General features: G+C 46.3%; 1 protein-coding gene across 4 annotated transcripts; it reads left to right on the top strand.

The window, feature by feature from the left end:
• The first annotated feature begins 953 nt into the window (after positions 1–953).
• On the top strand, positions 954–19,581 carry LOC103292350 (glutathione S-transferase A4). Of its 4 annotated transcripts, none has more exons than XM_008151916.3 (8): positions 954–1,023; positions 1,984–2,091; positions 9,248–9,299; positions 11,101–11,233; positions 12,094–12,235; positions 13,858–13,989; positions 17,590–17,728; positions 19,434–19,581. In XM_008151916.3, exons 2-7 carry the CDS (start codon positions 2,002–2,004, stop codon positions 17,710–17,712), a joined length of 672 nt encoding a protein of 223 aa, XP_008150138.1. In that variant the 5' UTR covers positions 954–1,023; positions 1,984–2,001; the 3' UTR covers positions 17,713–17,728; positions 19,434–19,581. The 4 variants fall into 4 exon arrangements, with proteins under 4 accessions (XP_008150138.1, XP_054578074.1, XP_054578073.1 ...); XM_054722099.1 differs by lacking the exon at positions 954–1,023 and adding an exon at positions 1,066–1,244; XM_054722098.1 differs by lacking the exon at positions 954–1,023 and adding an exon at positions 1,455–1,565.
• Positions 19,582–20,127: the final 546 nt, after the last annotated feature.

The following is a 20,127-nucleotide window of genomic DNA, read 5'->3' as shown; positions in this document are numbered from 1 at the left end:
AAGTGGAAAAGGAAATGTGTGTGGGGGGAGTCATTTTAGATTTTTTTCTCTTTCTCCCTTCCCCATCTCATCCTTCACCTTATACCCCACTGTCCCAATTTATTCTTCACACTTCTGTCAGATAAACCTACCACAGGTTCTCAAAGGCAATATAATCAAAAACATCTACAGTCAAACAACAAAAATAAAAAAATTACAGTTAGGGAAACAGCAGAAGTAAGCATATATTTTTAACTTTAAATTGCTCATCTATTGTGTACTTGATATAAGACAAAAAAGTAAAAAAAAAAAGTAATTTTTGATTGGAATTAGAAAAGAAAGGCAGACTGCCACGTGCAGCGCCTCATTTGGATGTGTCTGGAGTCTTGGAAGCTTGACTACCCTACGTTCTCCTACAAATGGACCTTGAGAGCTTGTTTGGAGGTTCTAGCAGGGGAGCGCAGCTACTCGTATACCCTTGACCGAAGACCGGTCCTCTCCTCTGGGGGGAAGGTCGTCCTCTTCGACCGAGCGCGCAGCTTCGGGAGGGACGAACACGGATCGGTGAGGGAGGAGGGGGACACCCGCCTAGCCAGCCAGATCAGCCGAATCAACCCTGGCGATCAATGGGGTGACAGATGTCGCAGCCAGATCGCCCTCACATCCGAGAGAAGAAGCCGAGCACAGGCTATATAAACCTGGCCAGAACTTTCACTTTACACATAGGACGAGATTGTTTACCCAACTAGATCTCTAATAAGAATTGTTCATTAAAGTTCAAATCTAAATAACACTTCCAAGCATATTTAATCTCTCAAAATGCTAAAATTAATGTTAAAACTGGCTTGAATTTGGGCTGTTTTGTATTATCCAGAATGCCTTGCAGATGGGTGTGAGCATGCTAAACACTGCCTTTTCGATTGGTGAAATCTTCCCGGAGCCTCGCCCACCGGTAGCGCCTCCTCCCAGCCCGCTGGTCCCGCCCCGCTGCAGGCTGCTCGCAGTGCGCTTTGTGCTACTCCCGGCGCTGGTAGCGGGTTCCAGGTCTGTGTCCTTCCTGTCGCTCCCACCCGTCTTCTTTCCCCTTCGTTTTGTGTATCCTCCTCTCTGTTCTCTCGGCTCCGAACTCTTATTCCACCATCCATCCCCCATCCCCCAACCCCCAACCCTCCTTTTGTCTCCCTCCCCCTTCTTGTCCTTCCCGCCCCGCCTTCGTCTGGGTATACGTGGGCCCCTTGACTGCGGTTGGGGTCGTCCCTGGCTCAGTGTGCGTATTTTTATTAACTGGCTCTGGGGAGTCTGAATCCATTGACGAAAGAGACTAGGCTTGGATCCTCCGCGGGGCGAGGCGGCCGCTGTGGCCCAGCCTGGGCTGAGCGGGCACGCGGGGTACCGGAGTCCAGCCTGGGCGGCCGAGTCTGTAGCCTGGGCGCACTCGAGGGGGGCCGGGGCTCACCTCCCAGCGGGGGCGGGGGTGGGGGAGGTGCTGGACCCTGGGCAGCTACCGCAGGCGTGACGACGGACGCACATGTTGCACAATACTCGGCCTGTCCGCCTTCCAGTTCCTGTGATCATCCACTATGATGGTGCGTGTGAAAGCGTGACTTCTTTGCAGACGTGCCAGTGGGTGTAGGATTCTCTGCGACCCTCCGCGTCTGGCCTCTGCGGGCCGAATTTGGGGATTCTTAAGGTTTACAAGCTCAAAGTATAAGATGCTTTGAATCTGTGAAATTCAGCGTGAGCACCAATGCCTTTGCAACCAGTGGCCCCAGCTTCCCAAGATCCAAACGAGAAACCATAGAAACAGTATGAGAGCCGAGGTGTTTTGCTTTGTTTTAATGTTTTAAAATGGTGGGAGGGTTCTCCTGAGTTGAGGGAGAAGGAAAACGCAGTAAAAAAAAAAAAAAAATAAGCCAGTTTCCTGTGCCCCGGTCGTGCATATTCATTGAGCCCCCAGCACTGGGTTGAGGACACGAACGAGGAGATGCTGCGTGTGTTTTTCAGAAAGCCTGACAGACCGCCATGGCCGAGAAGAAGCCCAAGCTCCACTATCCCAACGGCAGAGGCCGGATGGAAACCATCCGATGGGTTTTGGCTGCCGCTGGAGTCGAGGTACCTTCTATGTTGTTTCTTCACAGATGTGTCTTACACCTTTAAGACTTTTGAGGAAAACATACATGGGGTAGTCCTCTCGCACTAACATTACAGGCATGCTTCATGGAGTCAGAGGATTCCTTCCTTTCCATCTTTACCCCCCCTGTATAAATGGTATGTAGTGGACGGATTTCTATTTTGCTTTTGACTTTTACTGAATCATTGGCTTCTGATCTACCACCAATAAATATTTATTAGTAAGGAGAAAAGGAATGAACCTGACATTTGCCAATTACTCCCCGATATGTGTTAATTATACGAGGTCCCGGTAAATCTCTTGTCTGCCCAGTGTTTTTGTTCTGTTCTTTTAGCTTCTTACAGGAATTTTCAGGTAGGAACAAAGGTAGAGAGGACATTGCCATGAATTCTTTGTACCTTTCACCCAGCCTCAAGAATCGGTTAACTTTATTTGGTGATTTCCAAAGGGAAAAGGGGTTTGGAGGGTGGTACAATAAAGTAAAGGGGGAAATAAATGGTGATGGAAGGAGACTTGACTTTGGGTGGTGAACACACAATATAATATACAGATGATGTATTATGCAGTTGTACGCCTGAACCTATATAATTTTATCAACCAATGTCACCCCAATAAATTCAATAAAAATTTTTTTTTAAATCATCAACGTTATGCTAATCTTGTTTTATCTACTGCCTCCCCTCCCTTGTTTTTTGGGAGTATTTTAAAGCAAAATCTAAACATCGTATCACATCATCAGTTTTTATCTCTAAAAAAGGAGGATTTTAAAACATGACCACAATACCATTATTACATCTTACAAAACTAACAATTTTTTATTATTATCTAGTACTCAGCCTGATTGTCTCAAACTGGTCTTTTTTTATAGTTAGTTTATTCCAGTCTGGATCTTAATCAGGCCCACACATTGCATTTGATTATATTTCCTTCGGTATTTAAAAAATCTTTAGCAGTTTCCTCTGCGTTGAAAAAAATTAAACTATTTGGGAGAAATTTTAGATTTATAGCAGTTATAAAGATAGTGCTGAGCATTCCCCTATAACCATCCCTCAGGTTCCCTTACTGATAACATCTTACATAACCACTGATGCATGACTAAACTACAGACTACTCAGAATTAACACTGGTGCATGACTAAACCACAGACTACTCGAATTTAATTAGTGTTTTCACTAATGTCCTTTTTACTGTTCCAGGATCCAGCATTGTATTGAGTCATATGTTTTCTTAGTCTCCCTCCATCTGTGACAGTTTCTCAGTCTTTATTTCATGACCTTGACAGTTTTGAAAAGAATTGGTCAGGTTTTTTGGAGAACCCTCCAGTTTGGGTATGTCTGACATTTTTCTCATGGTTGGACTGGGGTTCAGGGGAAGAACAGCACCGAGACGAAGTGCCCTTTTCATTGCATCACATTAGGGGTTACATGACATTAACATGATTTCTCACTGGTGCTGTTAGCCTTGGTCACTTGGTGAAGGAGGTTCTGCCAGCTCCCTGGTAAAGTGTCCATTTCCCCTCGTTTCTTTAGAAGCGAGTCATTTTTAGCCCACACTCAAAAGGGTGGGAATTAAGCTCCTCTTCCTGGGATTATTTACATTTAGAATTCTTATGTAAGGGAGTTTGTCTTTTCCCTCCACTTAATTATTTATTCAGTCATTTATTAATATCAGCATGAACTTAAGTATATTTATTTTTTCACCTTGGGTTATAATCCAGTAATATTTTACTTTGTTGCACAAATTGTTCCAGCTTTGGCCATTGGGACTGTGTCCTTTCCACATAGCCCCACCCCCTTTCTTTTTTCCTCCCCCTTCATCAATTTCTTACTTTCTGACAACAAGATGCTCCAGGCTCTTATATTTTCCTAGCCCTGGCCCTAGAACCAGGTATTTCTTCAAGGAGCTCTGGTCCCTTTTATTAGAAAACTAGAGGCCCAGTGCACAAAATTTGTGCATGGGTAGGGTCCCTAGAGGCTGCCAGCTGCCAGCCAGGGCTTCCCTTCCCCTGGCTGGCTGCCTGCTGCTGGGGCAGGGCCGGCTGGGGGGAGGGGCCACAGGTGGTTGGCTGGCTGGCCCTGCCCCAGCCCCTGGTCGAACTCCCCGTTGAGGGGACAATTTGCATATTAGGCTTTTATTGTATAGGATGGTATTAACAGCCAAGGTATTGTTGCTAAGTATCTTCATTTGTTTCATGACATTTATTTGTGGAAGAACTGCCCTGTAAAATCACCCCCATTCTGCATTTAGCTGACTTACCCTCATTTTAACATGTTCCTCTTATTTTTTGTATTTCCTGCAAATGGCTAGTTGGATCCAGAGCTGTGATCAAATCCAAGCTCCTTTTTTTCTGTCCATATTTATGTGTGTTTTTTCCCCCTGCCAGACTCCCAACAGAAGGATACTGTGGACATATTTCTGTAGTACGCCATCAGGGAGCATGATGTCTGACTGTCTCCTTTTCAGCCATGCAGAGCTTGATCAGTGTGTTCTGGTGACGTCAGCCTGATCCACGCGTTATAAAGTTCCCCCATTACCCTTTCAGATAGTGGTTTTAGCAGCTGTTGATCTTCACCATTGCTGGGGATTACAAAATGGCGATTTTTCTATTTCTTTCATTTCACATGCATTCATTAACCATGGTTGTCTTATAAAGAGAATATCCCCGCTCGTTAATGATTTAGTTACTTCCAAGTGCAGCTCATATAGGAAAGGCAAGATAAATGCTTGATTCGGTCTCTATCCATTTTCAGAATAATGAACTGTTACCCTGGCAACCTCCAAAGATGACAAATAAAGGTCCTTGCGTTTGGGGTTTTGGCTTCTTTGCACACCATTATAACTCTCACACCGTGTTTACAGTTTTCTAAGTTAGTTGGTATCATTTTTATATACAGTGCTGACTTCTGACTTCTTTTGAGAAACTGGAAGCTTTAATGACAGCGGGCCCTCATTTGCACAGGCAGCGTTGCTGAGCCTGAGTAAGGACTGCCACTACAGCTGGGCCCTTGAAGCACAGTCCCCCTCAGCCCCTGTTGTCTTGGGACGAATTTTCTAATTGTGTTAAGAGGGAGAGTGGAAAAATTCTTGGTCCCATCACCTGAACCTGGTCTGTTTATGTCATCTGTCTAACCCTGTATGCTTCTGAATTTACAATTCTGGTTCATGTAATAAGGTTTGAAATGGATGTCTTATATGTGTATGTAGTATAATCCTTCATCACATCCTCTCTCTTCCCAGTCTTCATTGTGCCTTGCCCCTCCTGTTCTTCTATGAGTCAGGGTTCTTGGTTTCATTGATGGAGACCCAACCCTCAATGAATTCAACAAAACAAGAACGTGGGTCATGTGACCTGCCTCTCCTAGACGAATCACAGTGGGCAGGTAGATGGGACGGAATAATTAGCCCAGCGTGACTCTTAGGCTCGCCCCTCTGACCAGGGTGGAAGGAGCTTGATTGGCCTCCCTCACTGGGGCTGACCACATGGCTTACAGGAGCAAGTCCCAAAAGGTGATATTTGGGAGAGCTCCCCCCATGTCTTTGCCAAAGGACATTTTAGCTACGTTTGTGCTCATACAGATCGAAACCATCAGGAGGGATGGGCTGGCAGCCAGTGGATGAGTTTGTGAGTCCCAGTGTCACAGTATCCGGCTGAGTCAGCTGGGTACGGCACATACATCTGAGTAAACAGGTAGCAACCTGCTGAAAGGCAGCAGGCCCTAACTCGGGAGTCAGCATCCTCCATCTTGGTCACTGGTTCAAGTCCTTGGACAGTGCTCTGTGCTGGGCATTGCTTCTCCACTGCCAGAGGCTCCACTTACCTGAAGACCCCCACCCCCAGCCCAGATTCCAGCCAGGTCCCCTTGTTAAGAGGGGAATCAACGCAGATAAAAGAGAAGACTCAAGGGCTACGAGCTCCTAATGCAGGACGTCTGGTAATTCACTTAAAGAACTGAGAGGGTGTTGAAAAGTGAGTGCTGTGGTGTGGGAAGGGCAGTTCTCCGAAGTTAGGGAGCAGAGACAACTAGTTGTAGATGGAAACCCAGCCACCGGCAGCAATTGGATGAGAGTTGACAGGTCCCTCCAAGCTCGACCTGATTTTTTCCTTCCCTCTCATCTCCCCTCCTGGTGCCATTTCCTTCTTACTGACAGGTAGTTTTACAAAGCTTGACGCAAGTGAGGTCTTCTAGTGAGAGCGCCGTGTCCCAGAAATCCCAAACCAGGACCAGAATCACTGGGAAGGACTTGTCTTTAACATGCACGATTCTGGATCCAGTTCTCCCTCAGGAAGGACGTTGGTGTTGGAGAGATAGACTCCCATGTCTTCCAGTGCTTGGCCAAAACCTCAGATGCGGCCTTCTAGCCAAGCGTCTGCGATTTCATGTTGCTGGAGCCATCGTTGTATCCCTAGGGCTTGCAGCTTCCGATTAGTTTGGTGTGGCCGAACCAAGAAAGAAGGCAGGTGCAGATTTCTACAGAAGCTATGATTCCATGAAAGATTTAGAGGAGACGAGGAAGGCTGGTTTCTTTCAGAGCAAAGTGATCTTGCAATGTAAGGAATTTCTTTGGGTTGAATTCCATGGAAGTTTGTCACTGACCTGTGTTCCTGAACTATGAAACATAAATATTTGAGCTAAGGAAGAGTTTCTCCAGATAAATAAGCAATGAAATACTGTGGGGGGAATAAAATTAAAATGTACAATTTTGGTGTCTCTAAGCTACTGAAGTTGGGCCGGGGGTCGGACGCCCCCTCTCCTATTTCCCATGTGTTTTAAATGGTCATGGTCATAAATTCTGAGAGCAGTCGTGTGGAGGGAGCACCCCCAGCACCATATCTGACCAGCCGGGCGTTTGGACAAATGCCCAGAACATTGCTGGCCTGAGCACTGGATAGAGTGTCTGTGCAGGGGCACTGAGGCCCCTCTCCTCACACCACGAAGACCCTGGCGGATAGCAGAAGCCCCTCTACACCCCGTATCCCAGTTCTCCCCCAAGGTCAGCTGGTTGAGACAGAGGAGGGGGCACTGTCGATTCTGTGTGCATCAGCTCCGCCCGCCCTTGGCTGAGTCGGAAGCAGCACAAGGACAGACATCCTGGGACACAGTGGGAGGAGGCCTCTTCCTGACATGAAGTCGTGTTAGAACATTTTATAATGTCAAGAGAAGAAGAACTTGTTTTCACTCCATTTCTGACCCCCCCCCCCCAAAAAAAAAAAAACTTTTTATAATTTGCAAGCGTTCAAACCTACAGAAAAATTGTAAGAGTACAACGGACACCTTTCAACTAAACTTAATTGTTAGCAAGTTACCACATTTGCTTTCTCCCTTCCTCCCTCTCTGCTTCTATTTCCTTCAGTCCTCTGAAAGTAAGTTGCAGACATCAGCACATATCTTCTTCCTGAGAATAAACTGTTCTGATAACCACAATATCATTGTCACAACTAAGAAAAGTAATGTTAACTTTACAATGTCTAATATACAATCCCTGTTGTCCCCCTAATGACTATATATCCTATCTAATAAAAGAGTAATATGCAAATTGACCATCACTCCAAGCCACATAGATGGCTGCCCCCATGTGGTCAAAGATGGCTGCCCCCATGTGGACAAAAATGGCCGCCACAAGATGGCCTGCAGGGGAGGGCAGTTGTGGGCAGTTAGGGGTGATCAGGCCAGCAGGGAGGGCAGTTAGGGGTGACCAGGCTGGCAGAGGAGGGAAGTTGGGGGAGACCAGGTCTGCAGGGGAGGGCAGTTGTGGACGATCAGGCCAGCAGGGAGGGCAGTTAGGGGTGATTAGGCCAGCAGAGGATGGCAGTTGGGGGGGACCAGGCCGGCAGGGGAGGGCAGTTAGGGGTGACCGGGTCAGCAGGGGAGGGCAGTTAGGGGTGACCAGACTGGCAGGGGAGGGCAGTTAGGGGCAATCGGGCTGGCCAGGGAGCAGTTAGGCGTCGATCAGGCTGTCAGGGGAGTGGTTAGGGGTGATCAGGCTGGCAGATAGAAGCAGTTAGGGGCAATCAGGCAGAGGCAGGTGAGCGGTTGGGAGCCAGCAGACCTGGATTGTGAGAGGGATAGGGTCTAAACAGGCGGTTGGACATCCCTCAAGGGGTCCCAGATTGGAGAGGGTGCAGGCTGGGCTGAGGAACACGCCCCCGTGCACGAATTTCGTGCACCAGGCCTTTAGTCTCTTATATTTGTGTAGCAGTTATAGCTGTCCCCTGTACCGCCCCATCCAAGATCGAGTCAAGATTCAGGCTTTGGGTTGTTAAGTCTCTTTCATCTAGAACAGTATCTGCTTCCTCCACTGCCCCCTCTGCCCCCCGTCCCTCCATGTTCTTGACTCTTTGAAAGAATCCAGGCCATTTATGTTGCAAAATTCCCGCATTCTGGATGTGCTTGGTTTCCACCTCCAGGTTCAGTGTTTTGGGCAATGTTTTCACAGTGCTATTGTAATTGTCTCATAGCAGAAGCACAGGATAGCTTGGAGTGTCCCCCAGTGGGCAGCTGAGTCTGACCATGTGGTTGGTAGCTGGTGAGACCCCCGTATCTCTCCATTGCAAAGAAACGTTGTTCCTTTGCCATAATGAAGTAACTCGTGGGGAATATTTTGAGATTGTGTGAATAGTCTGTGCCCATGGCCCAATAATTTCATTGTAGGTCGCAAATTAGCTCTTTCCTAATTTTATTAATTAGCCATAATTATACATTAACTAGCATAACTAGCATTATTTCTACTATATTAAAAAAACAACAACTTTCTTCTCCCCCTGCCCGCTTTTTAGTATCATCATTCTGGACGGGGGGTGGGGGTAGGGGGTGGGGGGGGTTTGGTTGGTGTGTATTATAATCCATAACTGACATCACTCTTTTTGATGCTTGAGTTGTCCCAGATTTGACCCACAGGTAGGGTCCTGAGTGCCTTTGCTTTTGCCACAGCTCTTTGTCTGTGATCGTCCCTGTTTCCTGACGTGACAGAATCCACCTTTTCTCCCAGGAGCCCTGGTCTCCTTAGCGTGCAGTGATCTTTAGAAACCAAGGTGTGGGTACAACGTGTGCTCTTTCCCTGGGACTTTGCAGCAGTTTAACTTGGAATGTGTAGTCCTGGACCTGTAGTGACATGTACCTTTTCTTTTTCACAATTTAGTTCGAGGAAGAATTTTTGGAAACAAAAGAACAGCTGCAGAAGCTGCAGGACGGTGAGTGTGGCGAGGAGACGACTCGGTAATGCTGGTTTTTTAAAAAGAGCTGACATGTATGTGGAAGGGCGAAGACCCTGTGACACTAAACATTCAAGACAATGTTCTAAACCAGACCAGCGAGAGGGAATAATCGCAGAAACTTGGAGGAAATCGCTTCTGATCCAGGGTTCTGTAAGAGCTGAAGGGAGAGAGCAGTTCTTCGTTCCATCCACATAAGCCCTTCTCCATCCCTCTCTCCTCCCCTGCCCTCCTCCAAGCTCCTTTACCCCTTCCTCCATCTTCGTCATCCCTTCCCTCCTCCTCTTCCTTGCCCCTCCTCCTTGTCCTCCTCCAAATTCTCTGAGGCATGGGACCTGCCTAAGGTGTGCAGGTAAAAGTCCCCGTTTATGCTGGGCCGCGTTTCCAAAGTGAATACCAAACAAATGGAATCAATAAAAGGCCCGCATTCACTCCCGATCAGCCCTACCCGCTCCACACCCAGGCCCCATAGAAATACCCAGCCTCCCTCCCAACCACAGGATGCCCTTGAGTGGGACCAGCTGTACAGGCTGCAAGGCCACCTGTCAGTTGACACTGCCTGACAGCCTGAGGCACGTGCTGAGTGCTCATTGCCTCTCCGCCCCCACCGACCCCCAGCCTTGGAGCCCCTGTACTTGCATCTCTCCCTGGGGTTTGAGAGTGTTGGATGCACGTTTGTTGAAGAAAGTACTGGGTTACGTTTTGACCGGAGACAGCTAACTTGGTAGTCCGTGGTCTATGGCTGTGAAAGGGACAAGCCCACGGGTGGACCTGCGTGGCAGTGGGTGATTCAGGCGTCGTGGTCAGGAGAGTGCAGTCAGGGGAACATCCTACAGGGATGGGAACGTTCTCTTCTGCACTGGCCAGGGCAGGAACCAGTGGCCTCTGTGCCTACTGAGCACTGGAAATGTGTCTAGTGTAACTAAGGAGCCGAATTTTCACATTTTCTTTTCTTTTTTTTTTTTAAAATATATTTTATTGACTTTTTACAGAGAGGAAAGGAGAGGGGCAGAGAGCTAGAAACATCGATGAGAGAGAAACATCGACCAGCTGCCTCCTGCACACCCCCCACCGGGGATGTGCCTGCAACAAATGTACATGCCCTTGACCGGAATCGAACCTGGGACCTTTCAGACCGCAGACCGACGCTCTATCCATGAGCCAAACCGGTTTTGGCAGAATTTTCACATTTTCATTAATTTCAACGTAGGCTTCACTAGACACGTGCAGCTACTAGCTACTGTTATCGGCCAGCAGAGCTCTGAAGAAATGTCTTCACTCCATTTCCACCCCCTTTCACTGTGGGGAGGTGTTTTTCCAGGGGTGAAAATGAAAGGGGCAAGTTTTAAACAAAGCGAGTTTTCAGGCTTCTTTTAAAATATATATATATATATTTATTGATTTCAAAAAGGAAGGGAGAGGGAAAGAGAGATAGAAACATCAATGATGAGAGAGAATCATCCATCTGCTGCCTCCTACACACCCCACACTGGGGATCGAGGCCACAACCCGGGCATATGCCCTGACTGGGAATCGAACTGTGACTTCCTGGTTCATAGGTTGATGCTCAACCATTGAGCTACGCCGGCTCGGCCAGGCTTCTTTTATGGCGAAATCTGCTCCCCCGAATGAAGTTGAGGTTACCTATCTGTCATCAGGGGGGTTTATACCATTTCCTAAGGCTCTGTGGCCCCACTGTCCTTTTTCGTTCCCCAAAGCACTTTCTTAGGGGCCAGGGGACAGGGACAAGATCACCTCTAACTCTGGGCTCTCTTCTCAGGTAACCACCTGCTGTTCCAGCAAGTGCCAATGGTTGAGATTGACGGCATGAAGTTGGTGCAGACCCGGAGCATTCTCCACTACATCGCGGACAAGCACAATCTCTTCGGCAGGGACCTCAAGGAGAGAACCCTGTAATGTGGCCCCTCTTGAGTGTTGTCACGTGTCAGCTTCCTGATGCCTTGCAGCACCCTGTCTACTTTATGTCTGGGGTCACTAGTGTGGACAGGGAATGGACGCCTGGAATGGTCATGAAGGCCAGTTGGGAAATCAGTACAGAGAATCTGAGTAAAATGATAGAAAGGAATTGAATTCAGGTAGTGGAGCCGATATCGGGAATGTGGTGGTTGCAGGTTTCAACATCTTTAAATGCTTTGCTAATACTTTTTACCTTTCTTGCAAATCTGTTACCATTGAGTATTAGGAATAGGAAGCTGCTGTGACATCTGAGGCCTGGGATACTGTGCCTTGAATTATAATTTGAATTCAGAGCCTGGTCCTTGTACCTCCTGGATGCATGGCCCCAGGCAGTGTGTTAAGCTGGATCCTGATGAGTGTCCTGTGCAGTGGGGGTAGTGATAGCACATTCCTCATAATGTCATAGGATCCTGTGAACTCACAGATGCAGAGTGTTTAGCACCATGCCTGATGCATACCAGGCATTCCAGAAATGGTATCCACTCTTTTTTTTTATAAATGTGGCATTCCATGCACACTGCGCATGTGTGTGGAGTGAGAGTGAAGGAGTAGGGGCTGGGGAGAGAGGGCCGTCATGGCTATTGCGCTGTCTGATTTGTACAGGTCTTCCTGAAGGAATTTTCCGAATTATAACTAGAATTGTTTGCATCTTTCCTCATAAGAGACAGGTGTAGATAAATGTTCTTGGTACTTCAGATGCCAGAGCCTTATGGGAAAAAGCACTCTGAATTCTTAGTTGTGGAAGCCGGTGAGTTCTAAGAAGGGGAAACTAAGAAACCTGCCTTTTCGTTTTAAGGATTGACATGTATGTGGAGGGGACGCTGGATCTGCTGGAGCTGATTATCATGCACCCTTTCCTGAAACCAGATGATCAACAGAAGGAAGTGGTTAGCATGGCCCAGAAGGCTATTCTCCGGTACTTCCCTGTGTTTGAAAAGGTAGGTGGCGGAGAAGCCTATGAAAAGAGCATAACCAGACCACCAGGGAGCTGCCACCAATGCCCCTTCCAGCTCAGGACAATGTGAGGCTGAGCCCCGCTGGACTAAGCCGGCTGGACCCCTGAGAGTGGACAGTAGCCCTGAGCACAAAGCCAGGGTGGCCTGGAGCTCTCAGACCCACTGGGACCACATTATCAGAAATCTGGGAAAATCTGGGCTCACCACTCGGTGCGTCATCATTCCTTACGTTCACCCCATGCCCGCCCTGTGTAAGATACAGACAAGCAGACTCTCCCTAATCCGTTCGCTCTTTCATCCCATAGACGTTTGCTGAGCAGCGTTGTATCAGACATCCTACTTAACAGTTTGATGTGAAGAGAAGAACCACTGCTCTTTATTTCCCTTTGCTCTTTTTTTCTGTTTTGTAATTTACCTTGTCTTACTGCTTTTCTGAACTTCAAACTCCTTTTTCTCAGCTGAGGGGAATTGTGTTTGAATGTTTCAAGTAAAAAACACACACACAAGAAGACAACGTAAAAATATGGAATTGGCAAACGTCCTCTGGCCATCTTCATGGAATTAGATCTGAGAAGGGGAGGTATTTCCTGGGTGTTTCCATCACTTGCTTCCATGCTCTCTTGCCCACAGGCACTCTGTGAATGTAAAATACGCTAATGCAGAAATGTGGGGTGACCTGGGAGGAGCAGGTGCCTTGGGGAAAGTCTGTTGCTGGTTCTTAAGTCCCTGTGGCCCACATAATGTCAGGGCTCCTCCCAACACCTGAGCTAAAAATGGTTACCCCTCTTTTATACGTAATGAAGCAGAATCACTGAGAGATGGAGTGATGTGTGGAGGAGGAGAGTTGGGAATGAAACTCAGCCCTCATTCATTGTGCTCCCCCACTCTGGCTGCAACTGGCTGTTTGATTTGGAATCATGTGTGGGGTCCCTGTCAATCACACACACCACACACACATCCTCACTCTCGTGAGCACCTGAGAGTTCTCTGCCAACGGGATCTTCCCTCTCCTACCGCGGTTCCTGTGACTCTGCACCTCTATGGTACTCTCAGAATGGGAGCAAGATGAACTCTCGTGCTTTTCATTTTTTTCTGGCTTAGAAGCTTTGCCAGGAAGCCTGCTTTTTTTATAGTGACATCCAGTTGATCACGACGAGTGCTGATGTTTGTAAAAACCACTGGCAAACAAGATCAGACTCCTTGGCGAGGATCTATAGCTTATTTCCTACAGCGCTCTCCACCTCCCCCAGCCTCCTGAATTCATGAGGGCTGCATCATTTTCTGTAGATGTATTTATGGAATCGATGTATTCTTTGAAAGCATAAATCCAGAATTAATATGTCCTTTCCCTTTACAGTGTTTCATTCAGATATAAAGCAGATATTTCACGGTGCTGTAATTTCTATACCTTTTGTCCACACACATTCTGACATAGGGAGCTTCCTCTTAATTGAAGCTTTGCAAGGAAGCCTGCTTTTATTAATAAAGAGGTGAAAGGATAAGGCCAGAGTGTCACCCCTTCTCAGAAACGGCACTGGTTCGAAAGCTTCATCAGCCTCTCTGTGTAGAGTACTGTGACCAATGCAGAACACTTACTCGTGCAGGTTCTGAGGGAGCATGGACAAAGGTTCCTCGTGGGCAATCAGCTGAGCCTTGCAGACGTGGTTCTACTCCAGACCATTTTGGCTCTAGAGGAGAAAATCCCCAATATCCTGGCTTCATTTCCTCACCTCCAGGTAAACAAAAGCACATTTTAGAAGATTGGCCCAGAACTTTCAGGCCTGCCTTCGGTGTCTGTGGATTGGTTGGCTGTGTGTGTGTGTGTGTGTGTGTGTGTGTGTGTGTGTGTGTAACATTTTTAGAGTCTAGTTGGTAAAATGAAATGAAGGTACAGGTTTGAAATTGTTTTTCCACTCCCCAGATCTGTAAGATGAAAGATCACTTATCTTCGTTTTGTTCCGTAACTACACTCTTGGGACAATTCCTGGAGTTAGCCAATAGGGACTTGGCCATAGAAGTCATTGCACGGGCAGGGTGCTCCTCAGCTGTTACTGCTTAACATTCTGAAGGGGAGGGCATGAGCATCAGCATCAAAGACAGTCACCTCACCAGGGCCTGGCTCCCTGTCTCAGAAGTCATGTGTCAAACTGGAAATGTCCAAGCCTGCGTTCTGAGAGTGAATGAGAGGCACCCTGAACATCATCCCAGAGTTCCCACCATTCCTCTTCCCAGAATTTCCAAGGAAAGACCTGTGTATGGCTCAGCTTATTGCTCACTGTTGTTCTGGCAGGATTGATGATAGAATTTTGAAGCAGAAAGGGGCTTTAAAAAACGAGCCTTTTCCAAAGCCTTCACTATACATGTGAAGAAATAGAGACCCAAAGTAAAGAAGTCAGCAGCTGAGATGGCCCAGCTAGTGGGTCCCTGAGTTTTGACTGGAACCTTAGCCTATATCTGCAAGTCCGATGGGCTTTCCTCTATCCTGGGGGTGGGCAAACTACAGCCCCCGCAGCCCAGGCCAAATCAGGCCTGCCATCTGATTTCGTACAGCTCTTGAGCTAACAATGACTTTTGCATTTTCACATGGTTGGAAAAAGTGCCAAAAGAGTAATAATGTTTCATGACACATGAAATTATATGAAGTTCAAATTTCAGTGTCCATAGATAAGTTTTATTGGCACAAAGCCACACCCATTCATTTATGCATTGCCTACGCTGCTTCCGTGCGACCATGGCAGAGTTGAGTAGTTCTGTGAGAGATAATGTATATGGCCTTTATAGCCTAAAATATTTACTAATTGGTCCTTTATGGAAAGATTGTCAACCCTGAAATAGACCACATTGACACATCTTTGACCAAGTTGTCAAAGGCCAGGAAAGACACACACTTCATCTCCAAAGAGTAACACACATACTTTAAAAAAAATCATAATTTTTCCACCCAGCAGGTGTGGCTCAGTCGTTGAGCGTTGACCTATGAACCAGGCAGTCATGGTTCAATTCCTGGTCAGGACACTTGCCTAGGATGCAGGCTTGATCCCCAGTAGGGGGTGTGCAGGAGGCAGCTGATCAATGATTCTCTGTCATCATTGATGTTTCTATCTCCCTCCCTCTCCCTTCCTCTCTGAAATAAATAAAAACATATATTAAAAAATAATAATAACTCCAAATCCAGTAGGTATCATTCTGATATACACTAACCAGGACAACCACCACCAGTTTAATGAGAATAAAAATATTCAACAAGGCAAATAGCCATTCTATAGTTTAACCACATGTTCATTTCTTCTTGAAGGCACAGAGATGAACATGGTTTAACTTGACTTGAATACCAATAGGTCCTTGAAGTAGCCTAGGGACCTACTAGTGTTTTCCATCCATAATGCTAGTGACATGTGTTTAAACACCAGGCACTTTTGTGTAAATACAGTTTTAATCTCTGATCAGATCAAGTATCAATATTAAAGGACTTCAGGATCTAACACCAGATCTAAGTTTAATTAAAGGGTCATTCCTACATTAACTAAAGAGTTTTAAAAAGTCAAGAGTCACTACAGTTTTATTATAAACTAGAGGCCCAGTGCATGATTGAATCATGCACGTGTAGGGTCCCCTACACGCTTTCGCTTTCGATCACGGGGGAGCTGGGTGCCTGTCCGCTGGTGCACCATGCCTTTCAGAAGCCTCCAGCGCGGCGGAGGCTTCTGAAAGGCCTGGTGCCTGAGCAGACAGGCACCCAGCTCCCACGCTTTTGCTTTTGATCGCTGGTGCCTGTCCGCTGGTGCACCAGGCCTTTCAGAAGCCTCTGGCGCGGCGAAGGCTTCTGAAAGGCCTGATGCCTGAGCGGACAGGCACCCAGCTCCCCCGCTTTTGATGGTCCGCGGTGGGACGTGAGCTCGCTACCCCAGAGGCCCCTTCTGTGCCGCAGCACAGCCATGGCGCAGACGCTGAGCTCGAGCTACTGCTGGCGACGCGAGCCCAGTGTCCCGCCGGCCCAATCGGCCACCCCGGCCACCCCGAGTCCCGCCCTCCCGCGCCTCCTGGCCAATTGAGGGCATAGCAAAGGTATGGTCAATTTGCATATTTGTCTATTATTAGGTAGGATAATAAGTATAAGCCCCACGTAAATCTTTAAATGATAAATCCTAGGAAACAAGCTTTTCAATATTGGTATAATATTCAAAATTAAGTAGTATAAATATTTCAAATAAGTAATAAAAAGAAGATTGTCATATTTCCATAGCATTGACATGATTAGAATAGTTTTTGTTAATATTAGTAACATATGTATGTTTATGTGTGTGTGCATAATTAATGAAGGCGGTGCTTTGTTTACAATCAACATTTAATAAATACTAGCTTTTTAAGTAAATGACCTCTTTACTTTGAAAGATTTTATTAGAATAATTATATATAATGGATATACACTTCTTCATATAATTCAAAATTTTTACTAGATCAAATAGACTTTTTAAACAAAAATGTTTTTATTAATTTCAGAGAGAGGAAGGGAGAGGGAGAGGGAGAGATAGAAACATCAGTGATGAGAGAGAATCATCAGTAGGCTGCCTCCTGCACTCCCCCTACTAGGGATCGAGCCCACAACCCTAGCATGTGCCCCGAGGGGGAATTGAACCCTCCTGGTTCATAGGTCGAAGCTCAACCACTGAGCCACACAGGCCAGGCTCAAATAGAATTTTTTCTCAGTTACTGAGAGTTGGTAAGATGTAACTCTATGAATGTAAAATATGATTTATTTCTTCCATTCCAGTTTACATAAATATCTGGTATCTGAGCCCTAGGCTACAAAAAATACAACTGGCCATCTCTCACACGTAGCCCGAGAGAGGATTCATTTGCTATTAGAAGTGAAAAAGTCCAAGAAAGCTGAATCTTAAAATCTAAATTGCACTATCTGATGACTTTTTGAAACACTTTTATTTAAATGACTCATGCGTTTTCTCTGGGCAGATCAATTTTTTAAGATACCGTACTTCCCAAGTCTTTTTTTCTTTTCCCTTTCTCTTTTTCTGTTTAAGCCAGTATCATAATCCTATTTTAAGTATCTTTTTAATATTGCTATCTCTGAAAAAAATTCACATTTTGGTGTGAACCGTGAGATTTGCATAAAGCCTGGTCCAGATACCAGCAGAGAGTATAAATAATCGTACCCGGAGATCAGACCCTAAACGATGCTGGGTTACAGTTCTGGTTGGATCCCTGTAGTAAATCCTTTCTGAACAAACTTTGATAGATGGCCATTTTGAGCAACCATATTTTCATAGTGACTCATACCCTTGTGGTCAGCCTTGAACTTCTGTGTTTTCCATTTTCAGGAGTACTCAGTGAAAGTAAGTAATGTCCCCACAATTAGGAAATTCCTTGAACCTGGCAGCAAGAAGAAGCCACCTCCCGACGAGATCTACGTGAGAACCGTCTACAACGTCTTTATGCCGTAAATCAACACCGATGTTTGTGAGTGAGAACTTCCCCTAGAGATGGCTGTGTCCACACTAGTATCTTAGTTGATGGCAGGCTGCCTGATCCCCGCTCTGTCGTGGTGCTCTGTATAATTGTTCCTAAGTTGGGTCTTTCATGTCAAGGAGATCTCTTGTAGGAACACTGACATGTTTATGTCCAGTGGATAATTGTTATGGGTCCTTTTTCTGAAAACCTTTGTGGAGAGGCTGACACGTATGTTAGATCTGATCTGAACTCATTTCCTGATAACAGGGTTGGGCGAGACCTCAAGTTCTCCCTGGAGCTTTTTTTCATCTCTCCTTACCCCATTCTAAACCCCGCCTGGTCTCTTCCCAATTTTTAGTGTTTAATAACAACAGACTATCTAGTGAGTATCTCTCTCTGAGCTATTATAAATCCATAGTTCGTGATGAGTGCAGTCGATATTAGCCAAAATAAAGAATTTACAAATCATTGTCCTGTTGCTAGAATTTTTAAATTAAATTATTTGGAATCTACAATTACATGGTTCAGAAAGGTATAGAAGGCCGTACAGTTGGAAGTATTCTTTTCAGCCTTGCCCCCAGCTACCTGGTTCTCCCCACAGGCAAACATAGTTATCATTTATATATCTCTTCAGTTATATTTTATATATGTGTTAGAAAATATAAGTGTATGTCACATTTGTCTTATTACTCAAATGTTCATTTGTAGGCTTGAATTTTTTTCATCTCAGACCGAAAGGATGGTTTATTCATGCTGCTTTAAACATGTGCTGATTTTATGTTAATTGAGCACCTATTATGTGCCAAGCAGGGTTCCTGGAGGCAGAACCCTAGAATAGAGCCCCCGCTCTAGGGAAATGTACCACACAGTGGGGGAGATCGATGTGTAAACAGCAGAAGTACTTTTGGAAAAGGAAGAAATGCTGGTTTTGGACTATCTAATACTCAGAAATTTAAAAACTAAGGAAAAACACGTTTTCCATGAGGGGCTATACCGGGGACATATTCATCCCTTACTGCAGGAAGGGTTTTTGCTCGGATTAAAAAAAAAAAATAGCCATGAGGTGATCATTAATGCCTATCACACTCATAGCAAGGGCCCTGGTGTTTTATTGGAGGAAAATCAAATGTAGACATCCAGGTAGTTGTTTGTGTTCGCGCTTTCACAGTGTGAGCACTCTGTTGTCACGCTAATATTTAGAATTTCTGGATGAGCAAGGGCTTGGTGACACGTGTAGCACTGGACCAGGCCCCAGGAGCAGTGGTGGCCAGTCTACTGCTCCTGAAGGAGACACCCAGGCTCCGGCCAGGATCCCGAGAGCAAGAGCCAAGGAAAAGAAGAAAGCGAGGGAGTGTGCAGGGAAAAGACTCACCCTTCCCAAAGGCCCGACCAAAGACAGGTCTGACCTCTGCCTCTGGGAGGTGACCTCTAAGTCCTTGGAATGTCATGCCTGATAGGAGTGTCTTTGTTTGCCTGGTGGCCTTAAGCCAGCCAGATAGTAACTAACAGTGTGATTTGAGCCACAGCAATAATGCCATGTAGGGTGGGGGCTTTGGGTCTTGTGGTGTCAGCTCAACTATGGAGGAGCTGGAGTCGGATCAACCACATGGGCAGTCAATTTTGCCCATGTGATGGAGCCCCAATAAAAATTCGGGACTCAAAGCTTGGGTGGGCTTCCCGGTTGACAATACTCCATGTCCCACATGGTTGCCAGGAGGAGTTCATGCGCCCACGGCTCCACAGAGAGGACATCTGGAAGCTCAAGTTTGGACCCTCCTGGACCCCGCCCCATGCATCTCTTCCCCTGGCTGGTTTCCGTCTGTATCCTCTCCCTGTAATAAATCGTAGCTGTGAGTATAACAGCTTTCCGTGAGTTCTGTGAGTTCTTTGAGCGGCTTGATGAACCTCAGGGTGTTTTTGGGGGCACCCCCCTTGAACTTGCAGTTGGTGTCAGAGTGAGGGTGGGCTTTTGGCCTGCTCCTTCTAACCTCTTGCAGGAAGAGAAACTTTTACACTCATTTGAAGACTAATTTACACCATGGAACCAGACATGGACATCCTAACACCCAGAGGTCTGTATTATGGAATTGTGTAGGATGGCAGCAAATTTGGACTATTGTACACCATTTCGATGTGATTTTACTCTTCAGTGCCACTGCCTGACAATATAAATCGAGGGTTTGCTGTATAGACCTTAGGCCATTTTGTAAACATTGCTCTTTGGATTTTAATTCTCTTAGCCACCAGGGGGCCCTCAAAGCCGGCTCTCTGAGGAAACGCCAGGAGGAAGTTTGGCTTCTGCACTGAATTAGAGGATTACAGAAAATAAACACTAGAGGCGGGCTGTTTCCAGGGAGGACAGATTCCCATGTCTTTCCTGCTCATGGTTACATGACCTTAAATTGTGC

This window comes from Eptesicus fuscus, chromosome 10 (assembly GCF_027574615.1).
Source record: "Eptesicus fuscus isolate TK198812 chromosome 10, DD_ASM_mEF_20220401, whole genome shotgun sequence".
NCBI lineage: Eukaryota > Metazoa > Chordata > Mammalia > Chiroptera > Vespertilionidae > Eptesicus > Eptesicus fuscus.
This window is presented reverse-complemented; position numbering and strand designations above follow the sequence as displayed.

Bases quoted from the DNA above. Each gene is read 5' to 3' on its own strand.
- LOC103292350 (XM_008151916.3), top strand. From the start codon at position 2,002: ATGGCCGAGAAGAAGCCCAAGCTCCACTATCCCAACGGCAGAGGCCGG. The intron at 2,092-9,247 runs GTACCTTCTATG...TTCACAATTTAG, and splicing joins TGGCTGCCGCTGGAGTCGAG to TTCGAGGAAGAATTTTTGGA. The intron at 13,990-17,589 runs GTAAACAAAAGC...TTCCATTTTCAG, and splicing joins CTTCATTTCCTCACCTCCAG to GAGTACTCAGTGAAAGTAAG.